Source organism: Pongo pygmaeus, chromosome 7 (assembly GCF_028885625.2).
Source record: "Pongo pygmaeus isolate AG05252 chromosome 7, NHGRI_mPonPyg2-v2.0_pri, whole genome shotgun sequence".
Classification (NCBI taxonomy): domain Eukaryota; kingdom Metazoa; phylum Chordata; class Mammalia; order Primates; family Hominidae; genus Pongo; species Pongo pygmaeus.
Window position 1 is genome coordinate 152,860,674 of NC_072380.2, and position 22,836 is coordinate 152,883,509.

Consider the following 22,836-nt stretch of genomic DNA (forward strand, 5'->3'; position numbering starts at 1 on the left):
CTAAGCCTCAGCACCTGAGGCTGGATCCCTGGGGTCACAGAGAGAATGACAACTTAGACCCCAAAGAACTTCCCTAAAACATGGAGGATGCAAAATAAATAAAAATTTCTTTTCCCATTACCAAAATGCTTATAGATGAGGCAGATGGGGAAGAAGGTCAGAGTTCCAGTTCCCCACAGCTGATACTCCGTCCCAGACCCGGCCTCGGGCTCCCCTTGTCCAGGGGCTCAGCTGAAGCCCAGCAGCTCCTCTCCTTCCACCACTGACTCAGAAGGGACGACCATGTTCTCATTCCTGCCCCCAGCTACCCCATGGGGAGGAGGAAGAAATGGCTTCAACAACTAGAGTGCAGGTGGAATTTAAAAGCCACCCTTTTTTTACGGCAAATGTTTCTACCATAAGAAAAAGTACGTCCCAGTTATTGTGGCCCTGCAGAGACAAACATTTAGCAAGTCCTTGTCATGTGAACAGAGATGGACCCAGAACAGACTGGCCTTTGAGGCATCCGTCCAAGAGGAAAGGTCTAGGATAGGGGAGGCCTCGGAGGGGTCAGGCCCCCCACCGTATCACCCCAGCGGCAGGGTGGCCACATGCCAGCGCTCCTGGATAGTCCAGGTTCAGGCCTGCCGTCCCTGCAAGATCTGTGATCACTGTCTGCCCTTCATTCTCAAAAATCTCCAGTCCTGGATGAAAATCACAGGGCCGTGGCACCCACCCTGCCTCAGCCTGCTCTCACACTGACTGTGAGGATCACACAAGGCAGGGCTTACCAAGTCCACCTTCCTACCAAGACCTGACCTGGATGGGGGACAAACTGAAAAAGTTGAAATGTTACACTGCTAAGAGAAGAGGGAATAGTAACGGGAATAAAAATCACTGAGAAATTTCTGTGAAATTGGAAAATGACGAATGAACAAAAGTAGTTTCCGGCCTCTGGAGTCACTGGCGCTGACCCTGGAAGGCACGAGTGAAACCACACGGAGCAGCACCAGGGCCAAGTCGAAGGCGGTACTGAGAAAGGTTTTCCTTCCTCACATGCAGGACCCTCTGGGAGCCTGTGGGAGGAGGCCGAGGTGAGTGCCAGGCCCCAAAACCACCCCAGGAACCTTCTCCACAGACCCACTCCTGGATGTAGAGACACGCACCAGGCCCTTCAAGCTACTGCCATCCCTCTCGAGTCCCTGCGAACCTCCCCACACACCCTGTGGGCCACCTGGGGGGGAGAAATGATCTATAAGGACGAATGGCAGATGAGCGAGGGCAGAGTGCCAAAGAAAGCAGCAGGAGCTTCGAGAGCGGCTTGACGGCTCCATGGTCCCCCCATCCCTGCCGCCCAGGCCTCCAGGCCACACTGGGTACTGGTCGGGGAGAGGCGGTGAGGAAAGGAGTTTGAGATTACTCAGGCTCGGGTTTCTCTCCTGGGCCTGCCACGGTTGAAAGATGGATGGGGAATCTGAGATAATAAGAGGCTGAATTCACAGCTCGCCCAGCAGGCTCAGGTATCGGTACTCAAGAGAAAACTGTGCGCTTCTAGGAGAACAAGTTACAGACAACACAACAGAAAATGGAAAGCTAGTAGAATCTCAGAGCGTGGATGTACAGTCTCCCAGGAAGGGCAGGAATTCCTGGGATGAGCCTCCGCCATGTGACGGGTTCTTCCTGAGCTAACCCAACATCTCCCCGTTCCAGCAGCTGCAGCATCGGCAGAGAAGACCCCACCACTGATTACATTAAGTGCCCACCATGGAAACATCCACATGACCTCATTACAACCTCCTGGCAATCCAGAGGGGTAGTTACGATAGTCCTGATTGTGCAGCTCTTGTGGAAACTAAAGCTCACAGAGGTTAAGAAAATGAAGTTACTCAACTCAGGTTGGCTTGAGGTCAAGGTTTTTTCCATGACATTCAGCCAGCTGGGGCCCAGGGCCCTGGGCCCACTAAAGCATCACTGTAGACAAGGCAGGTAAGGCACACCCCAGGCTGCCCACTGTGCTGGGTCCTGCTGCATGTGCTGTTCATGCTCCTTCTCAGCTCCTACAGGTCTCCATTTTACAGACGTGGACATGAGGCTCACAGAAGACCAGCTCATATGGAGGCTGGGCCCAGGTTTCCGTGGTCTTCCACTCTGCCCGGCAGCCTCCAGCTGCCTCTCCCTCTCCGCCCAGTTCCCCAGGGGCTGTAACTCTGCCGAGGGCACCTCCACAGGCCATCCCTGGAGCTGCCTGCTCTCCCTCCCATCAGCGGACCTAGATCAGCCGCAACCGATTCAAAGGGCTCCCCCAGCACTGCACCCCCTCAGAATCAAAGCCCATCCTTGTCTCCAGACTGCCTCTCCAGCTCACTCTCCACACTGGAAAGCACCACCAAGAAGGGAGAGCGGTGATTCTGAGTGGACCTAGGACCAAGGTCTAGCAACCTTCACTAGAGGCCAATGAAAACAAGGACTGCCCTAGATGAGACTTTCCACCAAACTGCATGTGAATGAGGATCCAGACACAGGCGTGGCTTCCGGGCAGCACTAGAGACAGTGGCGACTGCGTGGTCAGCCTGGATCACTGGCCTCTGCATTTCTCTAGCACACAGGTTCTGTGACTTTCCTGAATGTCACAGCACCTGGAGGGCCTCTTAAACTACAGATCGCTGGGCCCTGCCCCACAGTAAGTCTGGCATGGGTCTAAGAATTTGCATTTCTAGCAAGTTCCCAGGTGATGGTGCTGCTGCTGGCCTGGGTCCACACTTTGAGAAACACAGCTCCGACAGGAGGCTTTCAAGCCAGCAGTGAAGTGGTCATTTATGCTACAGGTGAAAACAGAGAAACCCCAAAAGACAAAGATCAAGGTAAAGGCATCCTCTTCAAAAACCTACAAATTCTTCATTAAAAAATATAAAGATCAATTTCCCTCAACCTGCCAGCCAAGGTCCTCTAGGATTTGGCCTAGCCAAGTTAACCCCTCACCACCCCCACACTCCTACATTAGCACTGAGCATCAGCATCCAGGCCATGGGACACCATTTTCCTCCCATTTTCACCCCACTCAAGCTGCCCTGGCTCTGCCAACGCCCCTCCTCTCTTCATGTCACCTGTCAGCCCATCCACTGACATCCCCAACAGCTGCTCTCTCTTCTAATAAGAGTCTTCAGACAATAACCCTCATGTTTATGGTCAACTGATTTTAGACAAAGGTACTAAAGCCATCCGATGGAGAAAGGACAGTCTTTTTAACACCCCATGCTGGAACAACTGGATATCCATATGCAACATAAAAAAAGCTTTTACCTCACACCCAACACAAAAAATTAGCTCAAAAGGATTATGGACATAAATGTAAGATTTAAAACTATAAAACATCTAAAAACAACATAGGAGAAAATATTTGTGACCATGGATTATGCAGAGGCTTATGACACCAAAGGTACATCCCATGTTTAAAAACTGATAAACTGGACTTCTGATAAACTGGACTTCATCAGCACTTACAATTTCTCTCACTGCTAAGAAAAAGACAAATCGCAGACTGGGAAAAGTATCTTCAAACCAGGCATTTGACAAAGGGCTTGCAACCACAACGCAAAAGGAACTCTCTGACTCAATGATAAGGCAGCTACGAACCTGGTTTTAAAAAGGGTGCCAAAGGCTCAGGCGCCTCACCACGTGGGATCTGCGCACGGCTCGTGAGCAGCTGAGAAAACGCTCCCATCAGCCCTCGGAGAGGTAAATGAAAACCACAGGGAGAAGCCACAGGCCAAGACGTACACGAAGCAGCCTTGCAGAGTCCAGCAGGGAGGACTCAGCTGCCATCCCAGTGCCCTTTGCCCTTTGCGGGGATACTGGCACCAGAGTCCCTTACTCACAGGCACCTGGAAGGCAGGATATGATGCCTGTTCACCTCTGCTTCTCTGAGAGAAGTAGTGTGGGGGAGATGTGCAGGGAGACACAGGGTCCCCGAGACAAACTGGTGAGCTGCCAGAAGTCTCTGAAAGTTTCCAATCCTGCTGGGCTCCAGAATCAGGGCCAATGCTGCCCCAATTTCTCTCCCTGGGCAGCTACTGGGTCTGGATTATCTGATGAGTAAGACGATTCTGGCCTGAAAACATACAGGAAATGTCTTCACATCTTCACCTGATCACTTCCAAACCTCAAGCAGTAAAGCACTTTCATATTTTGTTTCGAGCCATAAAGGAGAAGGGTAAGGGTTTTTCTGGGGATGAGAGGACTTGAATGCACCAGGAACAAGTGTAACGGTCCGTGCCGGACAGGGTTGGGTAAGACAACACCATCAAATGAAACGGCTCCATCACAGAACTGATAAACACTCAGTACCTGACGATGGAGATTCACAACAGTATCCATGAAGTAGCTTCGAAAAAAAATGCTGAGGCCGGGCGTGGTGGCTCACACCTGTAATCCCAGCACTTTGGGAGGCCAAGGCGGGCAGATCACGAGGTCAAGAGATGGAGACCACCCTGGCCAACATGGTGAAACCTCATCTCTACTAAAATTAGCTGGACGTGGTGGCAGGCACCTGTAGTCCCAGCTACTCCGGAGGCTGAGGCAGGAGAATGGCGTGAACCCAGGAGGCGGAGCTTGCAGTGAGCAGAGCTCGCGCCACTGCACTCCAGCCTGGGCAACAGAGCGAGACTCTGTCTCAAAAAAAAAAAAATGCTGAATACGATCAAGCCTCCCTCCTCCTCATTCATTCATTCATTCATTCATTTTTGAGATGGAGTCTCACTCTGTTGCCCAGGCTGGAGTGCAGTGGGGTGATCTCAGCTCACTGTAGCCTCCGTCTCCTGGGTTCAAGCAATTCTCCTGCCTTAGCCTCCTGAATAGCTGAGATTACAGTTGTGTGCCACCACGCTCGGCTAATTTTTGTATCTTTAGTAGAAACGGGGTTTCACCATGTTGGCCAGGCTGGTCTCGAACTCCTGACCTTAGGTGATCCACCCACCTCAGCCTCCCAAAATGCTGGGATTACCGGTGTGAGCCACCGCACCCAGCCTCCTACTCCTAATGAGGAATAAAAAAAGACAAAGAAGACCGAAAAACAAGTTTTGTTTTGTTTTGTATTTTTAGTAGAGATGGGGTTTCACCTTGTTGGCCAGGCTGGTCTCGAACTCCTGGCTTCAAGGGATCCTCCCACCTTGGCCTCCCAAAGTGCTGGGATGACAGGTGTGAGCCACGGCACCCGGCTGAAGAACAAGTTTAAGATGACCACAGGCACACAACCGGCAGAACCCCCACCGTGGGACCTTGTTCATGAAATGCAAAATGTCCAAGAGGAAAAGAGGTGAACAGTCAACCTGTACATTAAACATGGACTGAAACGTAGCCATTTCTTGAATTCCGATGCAAACCAATGTTAGGAAATAGGTCACTGAGACAACTGGAAATTTAAACACCGGCTGGGTACTTGTTGATAATGAGGAATTGTTCATTGTTAATTTTAAAGCATAATAAAGTATTGTAACATTTAAAAGAGTTACAGCATTAAATACGAAAATGTTTACAGATGAAATAATATGTTTATTGGATTTGCTTCAAAATATTAGAGGAAATGGGGAAATAGGTAGGAATAACAGATGAGGAAAATCCACCAAGAATTGCTGCTTGTTGAAGGTGGGTGACAAGCACGTGGGGTCATTATCCGAAGATGGCGCCTTCTGTGTGTGTGTGAAATCTCCATAATAAAGTTGTGAAGTAAAGAACACACGGCGATGGCTGTGTCTGTGCCAGGCTACCCTCTGCAATGCCCTTTCACTCGGGCACCTTCACGGGAGTTGCCCAGGCCTGAGGCGGGTGTGGCTGGGATTCTCACTCCCCACTGGACAGATGAGAGGCTGAAGGCAGGCCCAGGTCCCAGAGAACCAGCGGAGCTGGGATCGCAACTTGTCTCTGCTCCATCCAGAGCACTCTGGTTTTTTTCCACAGATAACCTGAGTCGCTTTCTTCATAGACGGGCAGAGACATCTGGGTGGGCTTCACAGGAGAGATGTGTCTGTGGGGCTCGGCGGCCGGGCTCCCATCCCCAGGAGGGGAGTGAAGAGTTCTCACCGCAGACCAACTGGGGCGCCGTGGGTGAGGGCAGGCCGGGTGCGGAGGCGTGAGGGTCAGGTCTGACAGGACTGCAAGCACCACAGAGAATTAACCACTGGTGTCAGGATTTGGTATCTCTTCCTGGTGACCTGAAGGTTGACACTGCCCTGTCCCTCTGAAAAACCTCCTGCTGGGCCAGGTTTGGCTTAAGAACCGTGTAGGGGGTGAGAGCCTGGGAGTGGAGGCTCCGGCGGGACCACCTGCCCCAGGAAGGAGGGGGCCCTGGGCTCTGGCCAGACGCTGCCATGGAGCTTCCAACTCACCCGCCCACTCACGAGCCCAACGTCTCTAGCCCAGCACAGGCCGGATGGAGGACCAAGGCGGTGGGAAGGTCAGACATGAACGGACACGGGTGCTGCTCTCAGACAGCTGCAGCCTGGTGTCATGGCTCCTGCGCTCAGGTGCACAGTTGGCACCAGAGGAGATTAAATATCCCAATGCCCAGGCTGCGTCCAGCCAGTCCAGTCAGGATGCTGGTGGGTGAGGGGAGGGGACAGGCACCCCTCTTTAGTAAAGACAGGTGATGACAATACACAGCAAAGTCTACGAACCTCTAGTACAGCAAGAGGGAGAATCTGAGGTGGAAAACAACAAACCCCATCCAAGAGACCCACAGCATTGAGGAGGGCAGGACGGTGCCCATCACAGCAAGGCCAGGGGACCAAGAGACCCACAGTGTCGAGGAGGGCAGGACAGTGCCCCTCACAGCAAGGCTGAGGGACTGAGAGACCCATGGCGTCAGGGAGGGCAGAATGGCGCCCCTCACAGCAAGGCCGGGAGACCGAGGGACCCACAGTGTCGAGGAGGGCAGGCCAACACCCCTCACAGCACCGCCAGGGGGACCCAGGACATAGCTGGCCTAAAGCGGGGCTTGAGGGAAAGAAGAGCTGTGGCCAATGCGTAAGTGACATGCACTGACTCCTCTCTGCCAGCTGGGGTGTGGGGCTGAGACTCCACAGACCACATTCCCGCTCTGCCCATGGGTGCTGGCGGGAGGCCTTGGGACCACAGAGGGAAGAAGCGATCTGCTCTCTCCGTGGGCCTCCCCTTGCCCCTCGAGAGTTTTCTGTCTACGATTCCTGCAGGTGCCCCCCAGTGACATCACACCTCACTTCCAAGACCCCAGGTGCCCCCTTCTCAAATGGCCCAAACTTCTCTAACAAGATGCCAACCCCGAGGGACCACACCCCTCCCTGCAGCCGCCCCATAACTGGCACACCTCAGTGCTGTCCTCTGCCTGCCTGGGCCCAGCTACCAACGTTACACCTCGGACACAGTTCTCCATAGCGAATCTTCTCTGTTCAGTAACCGGGTGGCTCCTCACTCCTGACCAATGCCAGAATTTTCTCTGACTCCACTCTCAATGCCACTGAGAATCCAGGCAAATGGGGCCCCAAATAACAACCAACTACTTGAGCAGAAATTGGGTCCTGTCACCTCCACAAGAAGGAAACAAAAGCCCCGGAATGCCTGCCCTGCACACGAGCCATGACCTGCTCCAGCCGTGAGATCTGGAGGGGGACAGCTTTGAAATTATCACTGTAACAAAGGGGCACCAGGAGGTAACAGCACCGTCACCAACGGCTGTCCACCAGCCATGCATCAGGCATGGCCTCTACCGCTGCTCTTTAGATCAACCTGCCGGGCATGGATTCGATTCCTCCTTTATGAAGAGCACTCGGTGCACAGTGAGGCCCTGCCCAGGCAAGCGAAGCCAGCTCGGGGTGGAGTTGAGGCTGCAGAGGGCTCCGCGTGGCTCCAGCCCGTGCATGTTCATCTCAGCCCAGCAAGTGGACAGCTGGGAACAGGTCTGCAGACAGCGTGGGCGTGGGAGGAGCCACACGCCCCCCAACTCCCACGCACTAGGAAAGGCTCCAGACATTTCCCCACCACAGAAGCCACCCACAGACAACAGAGGCAAAGACCCAGAAGGAAAAACCTCCTGTCGAAGGTTTCTGAGGAACAAAGGGGCGCATGGTGTGTGGAAAGCCAATCAAGTCATCCTGTTTTTCTCTTCTCACAAAAAGAGAAGAATTTCTCTTGTCATCTGAGTCAGCAAACCACTGCATCTTCCCCACTATTGAATTTCTCGAATCCAATTGCTTCTCCAGGCTGAATGCGAACGCTCCTTCCCTCTGCCTATTAATCACTGGGAGGTCCCTATTGATCCCACAGCCATCTGGGTTTGTATCAGGAAAACTGTAAAAACTGCTCATTAGTGGAGCCAGTGGGGGTTGCAGAGACAGCTCTGGCCAGGGAGTCCAGAGCCCAGGCTCTAGCAGGCCTCTGCCACGGGCTAACTAACTGACCTCGGGCCTCCATCTCCCCACATCAGCTGAAGGGATGAGGGCACATCAGGATGCTTTCTCCTTGTTTCTAGAAATTACGTTTCTGAGGGACTCTCCTCATTTCCTTTCAGATTGAAAAACAAGGCACAAAGAAAATCCACACAAAAACTCATCTGTAACTCAGACTGCAGAAGGAACACAGAGGGATGAGCAATGCCAGCACAGTATAAATAAGCTTCAATAACAACCTGCAAGAAGACTGGGCTCCACACGATTAAGCATCACTTTGATGATTCACAAGGTTCTTTGGAATGTTTGAAGGAATTAAACAAGAAACAAAAAGTTAGAGACAGGTGAGAGGAGGAACCAGATAGTTGAGTTGGGGGCTGCTCTGGCCTGGGATAAACAGGAACGTGCAGCACCCACATAACCCTCAGGAGATGGGGTTGCCCCGAAACCACTTCCTCAAAGCATCCTCGAGGAGAAGTTGTGGAGCCCCCGGGTTGGCCATTGCCTGTGGAGCTCTTCCCTGCTCCTCTCGCAGCAAAGCCATGCCATGATCCACGTGGGTGCTCTATCAAGACACAGCCAGAGCTGGCCACTCAGATCCTGCCGGCGGTCAATCTCCCCAGCAGCCGCAGTGTTTGGGTGCTTCGGTGCCAGGTCCGCTGCACCCTCTAAATGTGGTGTCCCTGAAGGGAGCGAGGGGGACAGAGCCAGGCATCTCAAAGCATGTAATGAGATAACATCTATTACCATACATTATAAAGAGGTTTATGCATACATGAGGGTTGTCATGAAATTTAATTTCAATGGTTTGATAATTAAGCAAAAAAACCACAATAATTATCATATCTTAATTTTCCAGTAAATTTGCTGCTGCTGCCAACACTGTATTTTCCTAAGAAAGTTCATGCGGTTTCACTAAGGAGAGACATCCACTGTTTCCGGTTGTGCATGGAAACTGGACGAAGAGGGAAGGCCGATTCTGGGGACGCAGCCTAGGGAACCATGGGCAACTCCCGCAGAAAGGCGGGCGGTGGAGAACAGGTGGCTGGTGCTCAGCAGCCGGGTTCCAGCTCCAACTGACTGCATGCCCCTGGTGGGTCTTGACCTCTTTTACTCATAGGGAAAAATGAGTGCAAAGCCCACTCCCTGTAGAACTGCCTATGAAAGTGGTGTCTTTCCCAACACCGCCCCGGGGTAGAAATACAAGTTAATACAGATCTCCAGCTGCTCGACTGGGGACAGGGCTCTGAATGTCATGACCAACGGCATGGGGCCCAGGAAACAGAATCACCAGGCACCAAGCATCACAAATCACATCTGGCAAAAGCAAGGTTAACTAACGGTCCTTAATTACAGAACTGATGTATCACACATGCCACAGAAACTCACAAGCTGAGGGAGGAGTCACTAATTTCCAAAGGACCTTTTAAAGGAGAGATTAGAAAGGTGAAAAAGTACTTTCTACATCCAATCACTTCAGTATTCCATTGTAAAGTATGAGACTAACAAGATCTCGCTAAGAAATATGATAAGAGTGGCATTGCTAATTTCTAAAAACTCTAATATTCATAGTCTATGAACACCTCCTTTCACACTTACCACCCCCCCACACTCCCTCCACCATGCTGCCCCCTCCGCCTACACAGCTCTCCCTGGCACACTGGCCCTGGCCACCTCCTGCTCACTCGTCACGTTGTGCCGTAAATGAATGTTTATGCCCCACAAAATCTACATGCTGAAATCCTACCCTCCATGGTGATTATATTAAAGGGCAGAGCTTCAGGGAGGTGATCAGCTCATGAAGATGGAATCCACGTGACTAGGATCAGTGTTCTTCTAAATGAAGCTTGAGAAAAACCCTTTGCCCCTCCCACCATGTGAGGACACAGTGAGAAGCCTCCAACTACGAAGCAGGAAATGGGCCCTCACCACCCACAGAATCTGCCCAGCATCTTGATCTTGAACCTGCAGTCTCCAGAACCATGAGAAATAATTTTCGGTTGTTTATAAGCCACCCAGTCTATGGTATTTTGTTACAGCAGCTCAGCATTTCCATATTCTCATCACCTCCTCCAGGAAGCCCTCCTAGCCACCTTCCTTGGCCCTCCAGTCCTAGGCCCCCCTCCTATGTGCTTTGCATTCTCCTCACACTGTATAACAATTGCCTGTTTGTGTGTTTTTCTTCCACACCTAAATATAAGTGTAGTGAAAACACAGGCAGCACCACACGTACTCAGCAGCTTCACTCCCAGCAGGGCCTGGCACCTCGGAGATACACAGGAAATACTTGGTGCATTAACAAATGAACACCCTGGACATCAAAGGCCCAGTTTGCTTCTCCATCTCACCCTTTCTTCTGCTGGGTGAAGCTGGACTTTACAATCTTGAACCCAACTTACCAAAGGCTGCACAGAGCAGAAAGTGGGAAATAAACAGAATTTTGCCCCCGCCCCGGCCTCTCTCACACCATCCCAAGCTTGGCTCCAGCATCGTCTCCCCTTGGTGTGTGGAGCAGCAGGGCAGAGCCTGGATGTCAGACAGACAGGGCTCCACAAAGTGGCTTTGATCAGCCACTCAGTTTGCTTATCTATAAAATGAGGACACTGTTCCCACATGAGAATATTATGAGGACTGAATGTGACTTCATATGGGAAGTGCTCGGTAAATACTATTTCCATCCTCTCTTCCCCCAGGAAGCATGTTGCTCCTCCTCGTGCTGTTGGGGACACATTTCTATCCATAGCTCTTGCACTGGGTGAGATGAGATCACCCCTTCCTACTAGGAGGGAGGAGAGGCGGCAGGCACCACAATTATCTAACTGGGGTTGGTCTCTCAGATTGCAGGCCACCCTTGAATGCCAGTTCTGCAAACGGCAGCATCAAAGCCATATTAATTCCAGGAATCTGGCTCTTCCTTTAAGAGCAGGCTGTGCTATCTGCAGAGGAAAGTTCTGTGCACCTGCCCCCCTCCCAGGTAGCAGTGAGAGCACCACTTTCCGCTCCCGCCAGTAGAGATGAAGCTGGAGTCTCAGCCCCACTACTGCCCGCACCTCCAGGCAGAGCCCATGCCCTCCCCACTCCAGAGGGCAAAACATAGGCAGAGGAAGCTTCTTTAGGTTTAGCACAGCCTGGGGGTGGGGGGTGGGGGGTGGTGGGTGGTGGCAGGGGTGCCTCCCTTTAGGGGAAGGGGAGAGCCAGGAGAGGGGTTCAGCTCAGGACTCTGGGAAGGAACTGGGTACTCAAGACACAAAGCCTGGATGGACAGGGACCAGGTCTGAGGTCTGTAAGGTGCTGTCCGGCGTTGTGAAGTAAGGTACAGCCATTTCCACTTCCTCAACCTGCACTGCTCTGCACAACCCCTCCACGGAGGCCGAGTGTGCATCTGACCCACAGGAGGCTGGTGGGGCACTGAAAGAGGTTTGGGAAAGGGAGGGGAAGGGAATCATGCATTCTAGGGCTCAGGGCAGAGCTGCATGGATTCATGGGTGTCCCCAGCAGTGGGCACAGCGGGGGAAGCGCCTAAGATGACTTCGCAGACGGACATAACCTCACGACCTCTAGTTCACCCACCACTCCCACCCGGCCCGGGATAGCAGGATGCCCTTCTCAGGCAGAAAAGGGCAGCCACTCTGGCTGGGTTAGACACTTGTCCCAATGCGTTGCCAATCCCCAGCGAGGAGTGGCCCTTATTTATTCTTCTCGGCATGCCTGAAGCCTGACACGGGGCTTACCACACAGCAAATTGCTGAAGTATCAATATTTATTGAATGAATATTTTATGAATAAATAAAAGAATATGCGAGTTAGAAGCATTCAGAAATGAGAATTTAAGCAAAAACTTAATAACAAAAAAGCCTGAAGCACAAGACTAAATTGTGATTATTTGCAGCTGGGATTGTTAATGTCATCAGCCTCGCGTTGCCAAGAATGAGTCAAGCTTACTATACAGGACAAGCTTAGCAATTTATAATTTCTTTAAAGTGTTTTATACTAGTGTCATAAGAAGACCAGATTTATGTTCTCTGGGACCTTGGACTACATCAAGGCATTTAGACAAGAAAGAGCAATCCGAGGGCCAACAGTTCCCTATGCAGCAGCATTGGACCCAGCACTGCCAAAGGTGTAGACCCCAGAGGATGCATCGGTGCTCCCTGAAGGCACCTGTCCTCATCCTTAGGAACCTGAGGTGCCGCAGCATCCAGCCACAGTCCTCACAGCTCATACACACAGAAGCGTATACCAGCCCCATGCGCATACCCACACCCAAGAGACAAGTCCTGTCCAAGGGATCTTGGGAAGGAGGGTTTCCTGGCACCTCTCAAAGGCAGGCCATAAATGCCCCTCAAGCCATTGAATCTCTAGCTTCCAGCAGCCTAAGCAGGACCTGCTACAAGGCTGCAGGGCCTGGCTTGACATTCATGCATGTTATTATCAATAATCACATTAAATATGAATACCCTGGAAGCCACCTCACAGTGAGTGCATTAGCATGGAAATGAATAAAGTGGCATATTTACACAATGAAATATTAATAGCAGTTCAAATGAAAGAACCAGATTTATATTTAGCTCCAAAGAATAATGCTGATTTTTAAAGTTTTAAAAGGACATATATGATATGGAACCACTTACATCATTAAAAAAAAATTATCGGTCAGGCCCAGTGGCTCTTGCCTGTAATTCCAGCATTTTGGGAGGCCGAGGCAGGCAGATCACAAGGTCAGGAGTTCAAGACCAGCCTGACCAACATGGTGAAACCCCATCTCTACTAAAAATACAAAAATTAGCCAGGCGTGGTGGCGGGTGCCTGTAATCCCAGCTACTCAGGAGGATGAGGCAGGAGAATCACTTCAACACAGGAGGTGGAGGTTGTAGTGAGCCAAGACTGTGCCACTGCACTCCAGCCTGGGTGACAGAGCGAGATTCTGTATCAAAAAATCAAAAAACAAACAAAAAAACTCTCAAAATAATGTTTGGTTGGGGATATATGTCTATACAATAAAGTAGTAAAACATGGATGTGGAATGATACCATCACCTCTAAGAAAGAAATTACCCTGAAGAGGAGGGAAAGAGAAAAGAAGATGGGATGAGGTGGGCAGAAGAGAAGAGTTTAGCTATTTTTACTTTTATTTTTCCTAACATTTTCTTCTAAAAAATTTCAAATATAAGGTGAAAAAAATTTACACTGAACACCCCGTATGCCCATTAAGAGATGCTACTGTTAACATTACACTGTATTTGCGTTAGCACCTAATGTGTTCATCTGCCCATCTATTAACCTGTCAGATATTTTATAGAACTCAAAGACTATTGTAGATATCACGCCCCGACCCCAAACCCTCCAGTGTACATATCATTAACAGAGCTCAACACTGGCTTAGCTTTTCCTTCTGATATAAAGCTGATACATCATGAAATGTACAAATTTCAAGAGATTATTTGCCGAGTTTTGACAAATAAATACACATGTGTAACCCAAAACCCTATTGATGTATACAACATGACCGTTACCTAGAAAATTACCTTATGCCCTTTCCCCATCAAACCCTGTTCCAATCTCTCCAGAAGGAACCAATGTTCTGAGTTTTTCCATCGTAAATTGGTTCTGCTTGTTCTATAGGTTGGTGTAAAAGTAATGGCTGTTTTCACCATTAAAAGTAATGGCAAAAGCCACAATTACTTTTGCAGCAACCTACAGCATTTCATATCAATGGAATCACATGGCATAAGCACTTTGGGTATGCCCCAAAAGTGCATACCAAAGAGGAGTAACTTTCCCTTTTTCTCTTCTCCAAAGACTTCCCACCACTCAAGACGGGCAAAGTATATCGAAATGCCAAGTGCTCCCAGGTTCAGAGGATTACGGAGACCGGTTCTGAACACGAGTGTGAACTCTAAGGAGTGGGTGTAGGCATCAGGTCCTCCTTGGGCCTGGGGTCCTGGGGACGTGTGCTCACAGCTCAGCCATGCCTTTTACCAACCAAGTGGCCTTGGGAAGGTAACCCGAATTTGGGTGAAGGCTCCTTTCACCCAGCATCCTGTTCCTGAGAGTTGCCTGTGCTGTTCTGTGTATGAGTAATTCATTCGTTTTTGTTGCAGAGTACCACATCGTTCCGTTTGTAATAAAACACCACCATTTGTTTGTCCATTCTCCTGTAATTGACACCTGGCCTCTATTTTCTGGCTAGGAACATTGTTGTACAGGTCTTCTTGTGACCATATGTTTTATATTATCCTTAAATAAATAACTAGGGTTGAAATAGGTGGGCAAAGGGTAAGTGTATGTTTAATTTTATAGGATATCCCCAGACCTTTTTCCAAAGCAGCTGCACTATTTTATATCCCCACCCACAAGGCATGAGAGTTCCAGTTGCTTCACACTCTCACCAACATTTGGTGCTGTCTTTAACCATCCTGATGAGTGTGTCATGCTGTCTCATCATGGTTTGGACTCACATTCCACCACTGATTGATAATGTTAATGTTGCTATTTTAAAAAACATTTTATTTCCTTAAAACAAATGAAAGAGGCAGACAGAGAGAGAAAGATCTGGGGCAAATAAAACAAAATCTAGGATGTGGATATGCCAGTTTCTAAGTGATTTTCTGTATGTTTGGAGTCTTTAGCAATTAAAAATAAAATATTATTCCATCTATAATTCCATCTGTAAGTGTATGTCCCTAGAACCCAGGCTGGGCTTGGAGGCAAAGCTTCTTAGTATGGAGGGAGGTTGAGTGGGGAGTGGGTTAGGGGCCACTGAGGGGCTCCGCCATGGAAGGACAGCATCACCCCGGAGTCACTGAGCTCCACCTGCCTCTGGGCATGCCCTGGCCTCGCTCCTGACCAGCTCTCACTTCTGCATCAGCTCCTCACTCACCTCTGCCGGGCCAGGGATCTCCTGAGGCTGACCCTGGCCAGCGTTTGGTAGTGCCGCCTCTCTTTGCCCTCCAGAGACTGGGCTTGGGTGACTGTGCTCCCCTCCCGAATGTCTGAGCCTTGCCTGTCTTTCTGTAGCATTAATTCCTCAAAGGAATTTCTATTGATGCTGACATGCAGTTCCCAAACTGATGCCAGGTATTTCCAGATATCACTTTCTTTTTTTTTTTTTTTTTTTTTTTGAGACGGAGTCTCGCTCTGTCACCCAGGTGGAGTGCAGTGGTACGATCCATCTCGGCTCACTGCAACCTCCACCTCCCGGGTTCAAGCGATTCTCCTGCCTCAGCCTCCTGAGCAGCTACGATTACAGGCATGCACCACCATGCCTGGGTAGTTTTTGTATTTTTAGTAGAGATGGGGTTTCGCCATGTTGGCCAGGCTGGTCTTGAACTCCTGATCTCAGGTGGTCCGCCTGCCTTGGCCTCCCCAAAGTGTTAGGATTACAGGTGTGAGCCACCACACCCAGCCCAGATACCACTTTCTTAAGAATTTAGCAGCAAAGATGCCCAGATGCTGCTGGGTCCTCAAATGTGGGCTCTGAAAGCACATGTTGCTACTTCCTCAGACGCCATCCAGCTTTACCTACTTTGCACTTAGCTCTAATTTAAAACTACTCCAGATTCTCCCAGGAAACTTGAATAGTCACTACGGTATCTCTGAAAGGGAGACAAACTGCCCATCCTCTGAGGACTCGGGGTGGATTATCTCCACACCCTCCCAAGAAGCGTGGTGAAGGCAGAGGGTGGCCTGCGGCGGCACAAATGTCTATGGGACACTTACCGCTGGCACTCGCCGGCGTGCAGGATGAGCGCCTCGCTGCTTCTGGTGCTGACGGTCAGCTCATGCTCGGTGGAGTTGAAGACATCTAGGAGCAGGTGACACTGCCGGGTACTGCATTAAAGACAAAAGAAAGTTCAGAATCCTCTGACAGCCAAAGAGGAGTGACTTTCCCTTTTTCTCCTCTCCAAAGACTTCCCGCCACTCAAGACGGGCAAAGTATATCAAAATGCCAAGTGCTCCCGGGCTCAGAGGATTACGGAGACTGGTTCTGAACACGAGTGTGAACTCTAAGGAGTGGGTGTAGGCATCAGGTCCTCCTTGGGCCTGGGGTCCTGGGGACATGTGCTCACAGCTCAGCCATGCCTTTTACCAACCAAGTGGCCTTGGGAAGGTAACCCGACTTCTCCAAACCTCGATATACACTGATGACTGGAACACCTGACTCTGAAGTCTGATCATCTGCAGAGAAACACAGGCATACAGTGCCATTCAAGGATGCTGTGTCCAAGCCAGCATCTTCAGCTACCAGATTCCACACTGGGCCCTGAAGCGTGGCGACGCGTGTCCTGCTTGTGTGTGTGTGCACATCCAGCACGAGCTTCTCCCATGCGGGCACCTCTCGAACTGGGGCGGACACTGGGGGTTTACTCATCACCCTCTGAAGCCTCTACTCCTTTGTTTCCTCTCCTCCAGAGGTGACAAGTAAAATGCTCAAGTTCCCATTGTTCCTTGCAAGGGCTGGTCCATGTGGTGAAGTTCTAGCCAGTAAGGCACAGTCCCCTAGAGACTTTCCTTCCCAAACACAAACGCGATGTCCTGGGAGGAGAAGGCTTTTACCCTTCCACTTTCCTCATTCCCCTTCCTTCCTCCCTAGAAGCAAGCAGGATGCCCAGAAGCTCAGTAACCACCAGGGACACTAAGGACAAAAACCACAGACTGTGGATGGCAGAGCAGGGTCGGAGGTGCTTGAGAGTAGTCACTTCTTTGGGTGGCCGTGGCAGCCCTGCACTGCCGGCCTCTCTCTAGCTGTGTGAACTCCATGTACAAAGTGGAAAAATCCAGCCCCACACGCGCCGTCTGTGTCCGTCACCATCTGATAGGTTAACATCACAGTTGAATGCTTGCCGAAAACTCGTACGATATCTCAGACACCAAGTATCACAGTCAGCATATAACAGGTCATCAATAAATGTCTGCTGAGCTCAGTGGATGGCTGCACCCACGACAGGACAGACACAGATGACAGCAACTGAGCAGAGGCCATTCTTCTTGGAAGAGCAGGGTAAACAGTTTTCATGGGGGGAGAAAACACAGAGAATAAGATCTGTGCTCTGAGTCATTATTATTAGCCTAGTGTGACTTCAAAACATGGCCTTCCAAAGGGCATTTGAATTCTCAAATGTATTTCTCCAAGTGGGAGGCAAGGCTTTGCTGGATGTTAAAGGAAAGTCCGGTGAAAGGAAAGGGACAATCGCCTGTGACTTCATGACAGCAGCCTCGGGGGTAGTCCGTGGAGCCCCCTGCACTGGAGACGGAGGCTCAGGAGAGGACAGGCATGCTGCTGTGATGCCCGAGGCTCTGGATGCAGAGCTCGAAACCCTTGGCTTTTCCTGATAGATGTGGACCTCTATTCATTCCAAAGCCACACATGTCCTCGGCAATTTCCAGAGAGGGGAACTGAGGTACAGTGACAGGCCCAGAAGTTCACGCACACACATATACACTCTCATACACATGCACACACAAGTAGGACTTTGTCAAAAGGCCACAGGGCATCTGTGAAATATCAATTTTTCTGAACATGGGCGTGTGACCTGCTCTCAGGCGGAAAGTGGGAGCATGTCACCTTTCTTTTTCTTTTTTTTTTTTTGACAGAGTCTCACTCTTGTCGCCCAGGCTGGAGTGCAGTGGCGTAATCTCGGCTCACTGCAACCTCCACCTCCTGGGTTCAGGAGATTCTCCTGCCTCAGCCTCCTGAGTAGCTGGGATTACAGGTGCCCACCACCATGCCCAGGTAATTTTTGTATTTTTAGTAGAGACAGGGTTTCACCATGATGGCTGGTCTCAAACTCCCGACCTCAGGTGATCTGCCTGCCTAGGCCTCCCAAAGTGTTGGGATTACAGGCGTGAGCCACGGCGCCCAGCCACATGTCACCATTTACATCATGTAGCACAGCGTCAACAGGGTGCCGCACACCTTGAGATGACAGCTCCCATCAGTTGAGTCTGGGTTTTCTGGGTGGGGCTGCCTTCCTCAGAGGTTTGGCACTTGGAAAACATTCATTAGCTCTGACAGCTGCCTACAAGAGGCCTCTTCACTCAGCTCACAGAAAAATGAGCTTCCGAGAATGAAGATCTATTCCTCTGTTGTCATAACTTCATGAAATCTTTAATCACAGCAAAATCTTTCATCAGAAAAGGGAACTCGTAAAACATTTATCAGAGGAGGAAAATTGAAGTGATTTTTTAAAAGCCTGGAATAAAAGGTTCAAATATATTTTGTTTTCACTCACAGAATACAGTGCTTAGGAAACGGCACAGGAATGAGCAGCATCGACACACAATGCATTTCTGTCCTCTTGCTCTTCTTTTTTCTGACTCACTGTCTGAGTGTGGGGGCGTCTGGATCTAGTGTTTCTATTCCTTCTAATTGTTGACATGATGATGTACTGGTGGAGCTTGGCTTCCTATATGTTATTCATAAGTTTCCTTTCCCAGACTGCAGTAGTGGTTTGTGCCATCATAATGTCATTTCTTCTGTGTACCTTTCCATATGGCTTTGGATGCTTGGTTTTAAGGCTGATGCTCTGAGCATATAGTTTACCTTAATTCTTGTTTCCTTTTTGGGTTTGTTTGTTTGTTTCTGGACACATCTATCTGAGGTATGGGGAAATCCAAGAAAGCTTCCCGGAAGAGCTGAGACCAAGGCGAGTCTCTGAAGGGGACAGACACGTTTGCCTGGCTTAGAAGAGACAAGGGAACAAAGTCTGGGCAGCATGGAGAAGCCCAGCTATTTTGGGACTCTGTAGTCAGGTTGAGTGTGGGAGACCAGGCTGCCAGGTGAAAAAAATAAGCCCTTTTTCAGCAAAGAGAGCAGTTACGTATTAATAAAACCACTCTGATATAGTGAGTGGGCACTGTTTCTTCAACCCCTAATTGGAGATTTTATTAAGTATTTCATGCAACAAATACCTTCTGAGGAACTGAATGAGAAAGACAAGATCCCTACATTCATGGCTCTTATACTCTTGTGAGGGAAAAGGGCAGGACTGATGGGGTTGTTTCAAAAAATAAAATTTGCTGATAAAATTATTTAAAAAAGTTGAAAAAGACTGTTGAATAAAAGATTAAGACATACAATCAATACCAGTCATACACATCAACTAAAAACAATTACAAGACAAACTTTTTGAGAAAATACATTTATAATAGCAACACAGTCCACAATGCAGGTAGAAATAAATCTAACAAAATATATGCACGATATTTATGTACAAAATTATAATTCATGGAACAATATTAAAGAAGAAAAATAAGTGTAGAGATGTACAGGTTGAGTAAGCTTGGACCAGATATGTTTCAAATTTTGTTTTTTTTTTTTAGATTTTGGAATACTTGCATTATACTCGCCAAGTGAGCATCCCAAATCCAAAAATCTGACATGCAAAACACTCCAATAAACATTTCCTTTGAGCATCATGTCAGTGCTCAAAAAGTTTTGAATTTTGGAGCATTTCAAGTTTTAGGATGCTCAACCCACATTATGTTCAAAGATGGAAAGACTTAATATTTTTAAAGAAATTATCTCTTTCCAAATTTCTATAAACTCAATGCAACTCAATAAGAAAAATCCCAACAGGGTTTTGTTAAAACAATGATGTGGGAGGTTTTTTGGAAGGAATCTGGCCTACTAGATGTCAGGAATTGTTATAAAGCTGTAATCATGAAGACAGAGGCACTTGGGGTAGTGACAAAGAAATACATTAGTGAAAGAAAAGATAGCTACAAAGCAGACCCATGAATATAAGGAAACTGGACAGATGATTGTATTGGTGGTGTTGATTAATTAGGACAAGAGGCACTGAATAGTGCTGGGAAAAATGACTATGCAGGTACACAGAAAATTAGATCCCTACCTCACATCATATATAAAAATAAATTCCAAACAATATGAATAGCTAAATATAGAAAAACAATATTTAAAAATCTTTAGAAAAAATATAGATGAAGACTTCATGACCTTGGAAAAAAGAAAGATTTCTCAAATGAGTTACAATACATATAAAATATAAGGGAAAAGAATAAAATGTTTGGCTGCATTAAAATTAAGAATTTTGGTACAATGAAAAACATCAAAAACCAAAGCAAAGACAAGCTTCATTTTTAATGTGTTGCAAATATCTTTTCACAGGCATTTGCAACACATTAAATTGACTAAGGATTTGTAGAGCGCTCCTATAAATTTATAGGAATTTATAGAGAACTCCTATAAATCAATAAGAAAAAAATGACCCAATAGAAAATCAAGCAAAGGACAAGAATCAACAATTTAAAGTAGGGGAAACCCAATGACCAATAAACAGGAACAGAAGCTCAATCCAACTGGTAGTTAGAGAAATGGAAATAAACCCCAAGAGTATTATTTCTCACCCAACCTATTGGAAATATTTTTAAAGTGTCCCAGTACCAAGAGTTGGTCAAGCTATAGATCAACAGGAAATATGGGAATTCTTGTCACTGCTGGTAGGGATACAAATTAGTACAACTCCTTCAGACAGAAAAAGAGTTTGACCTAACAATTCCATTTGTAGCTGCCTATCTTGGATCAACTCAGAGTTTGGTAAAAGGGCACATTCAAAAGTGTTCAATGCAACGTCGTTTATAAAAGTAAAGAACTGCTTTTAACTAAGTGCACATCAACTGGAGAGTAGATACAGACATACAATGGTAGAGTTATATGATGGAAACCTATGCAGAGGTGACAATGAATTTAAAAGAACTATATGCCCCACCACAGACAAATCTCATATTAAAACTGCTGGGTAAATAAGCTGCAGAAGATATACAATATATAAGTACATCAAATTTTAAAATATGTTTTAAAATACTCGATATTGTCTATAAACATCAAATTTAAGAGTAGTCATTCATGCTAAGAGAGCAAGAGACACAGTGTGGAAGAATATACAGAGCTTTAACAGCATATTTTTATTTCTTTAAATTAAAAACATAAAAGCAAATATAATATACTGAAATATTAAAAATGGACAAGTCTATATGGTAGATAAATGGATACTTCCTAGACCTTTATTTATGTTTCTTATACTTGAAATGTCTTATAAAAAGTTACTTTTAAAGTCACTTAGAATACTGTGTTAGCCTGGGATCCCCCCAGAAAGCAGAGCCTGAGTAAAGAGTTTGCAAATATCTTTTCGCAGGCATTTGCAACACATTAAATTGACTAAGGATTTGAATTCTGAATTTATAGAGAACTCCTATAAGTCAATAAGTGCTTAGTGCTTAGGGAAGGGATGCCAGGAAGCATGTAGAGTAGGCAGAGTGGGGCAGCAGAGGAGAGGGCGATGCCAGAGGGCAAGTTGCTGGCAACTAGTGCTTAGGGAAGGGATGCCAGGAAGCATGTAGAGCAGGCAGAGTGGGGCAGCAGAGGAGAGGGCGATGCCAGAGGGCAAGTTGCTGTGTGCCGCTGAGCTGGTGACCCTGTGGGCAGCTGGGGCTCAATCATCGTCCTTCTGTGGAGCTGAGGGGACTGAGCTTCACACTGTGTGCCTGAGGCACAGAAGAGGAAATACTTGCTCTCCCAACTCTTTCCCTCACTAGTCAAGCTTTCCCCCAGAGGGGTCAGTTCTCTCACACTTCATCCATTCACTGTGCAGAGAGAATACCCATAGCCACCTAAACCTACAGCCTCAGAGAAGGCAGTTAGAATATTCTAGAAAGCAAGAGATGCTCAGGATGGCTATGGTAAGGTGCTGTCAGGTGACACCTGCATCAATTTGGTTGCCACGGCAATAGCTAGTCTAAAAGTGGGCTACTATATGAGGCAAGGCATAAGACATGTATGACATAAATATTTTTTAAAAATTAAGTGAATCTCTTGACATTAACACGGATGTTTTAAAATCACTTCAGATCTGATGGCAAACAAAGGCCTCCCTGAAGAAATGATGTTTCAGTTAGGAATCCAACGACAAGAAAGCAATCATGTGATGGTCTTGGAGGACAGCTTTCCAGAGAGAATGAGCAGTTAAAGCAAAAATCGTAAGGCACAGTGTGATCAAGGAACAGAACAAGCAGAGAGTGGTGCAGGAGTAAAAACAGAGGAAAGGTCATGGGGAAATATTCATATTTCATTCCAAGCATAATGGGAAGCTATTTTGGGAGTTTTAAGCAGATGAGTGACATGAATTGGTTTGTGTTAAAAAAAAAAAAAATGGTGAGTTCCAATTCTAGAAAAGATGGAGTAAGCACAATCTACCCTGTCTCTCCCACTGAATGCAACTATAAATCATAGAATGCACTGAGCTAAAGATGAAGACTCAAAAAATAAATGTTAGAAGGTGGATCACAGTAGGAGCCAGAAATTGAAGTTATTCTGAACTGGCAGTGAGCTGCGTCTCTCTCCAGTACCACCTGGCCTCAACTGAAAGGCAGCGTGGAGTCCAGAGGCGTGCCCTGGGCATAGCCAGACATAGCTGCAAGGACAG

The 22,836-nt window shown here is 48.0% G+C and overlaps 1 protein-coding gene across 8 annotated transcripts in view; it reads right to left on the reverse strand.

Annotated features, from left to right (window-relative positions):
- TRAPPC9 (trafficking protein particle complex subunit 9) overlaps positions 1 to 22,836 on the reverse strand; it is a 733,440-nt gene that overhangs the window by 240,686 nt on the left and 469,918 nt on the right. For 5 of the 8 annotated variants that reach the window (XM_054499826.2, XM_054499824.2, XM_063669112.1 and 2 more), the window contains one exon: positions 16,112 to 16,222. In XM_054499826.2, coding sequence (XP_054355801.2) covers positions 16,112 to 16,222 — 111 coding nt within the window. Of the gene's footprint in view, positions 1 to 12,138; positions 13,318 to 16,111; positions 16,223 to 22,836 lie in introns of those variants that run through there. The other 3 variants (XM_063669115.1, XM_063669114.1, XM_063669113.1) reach the window with 1 other exon arrangement.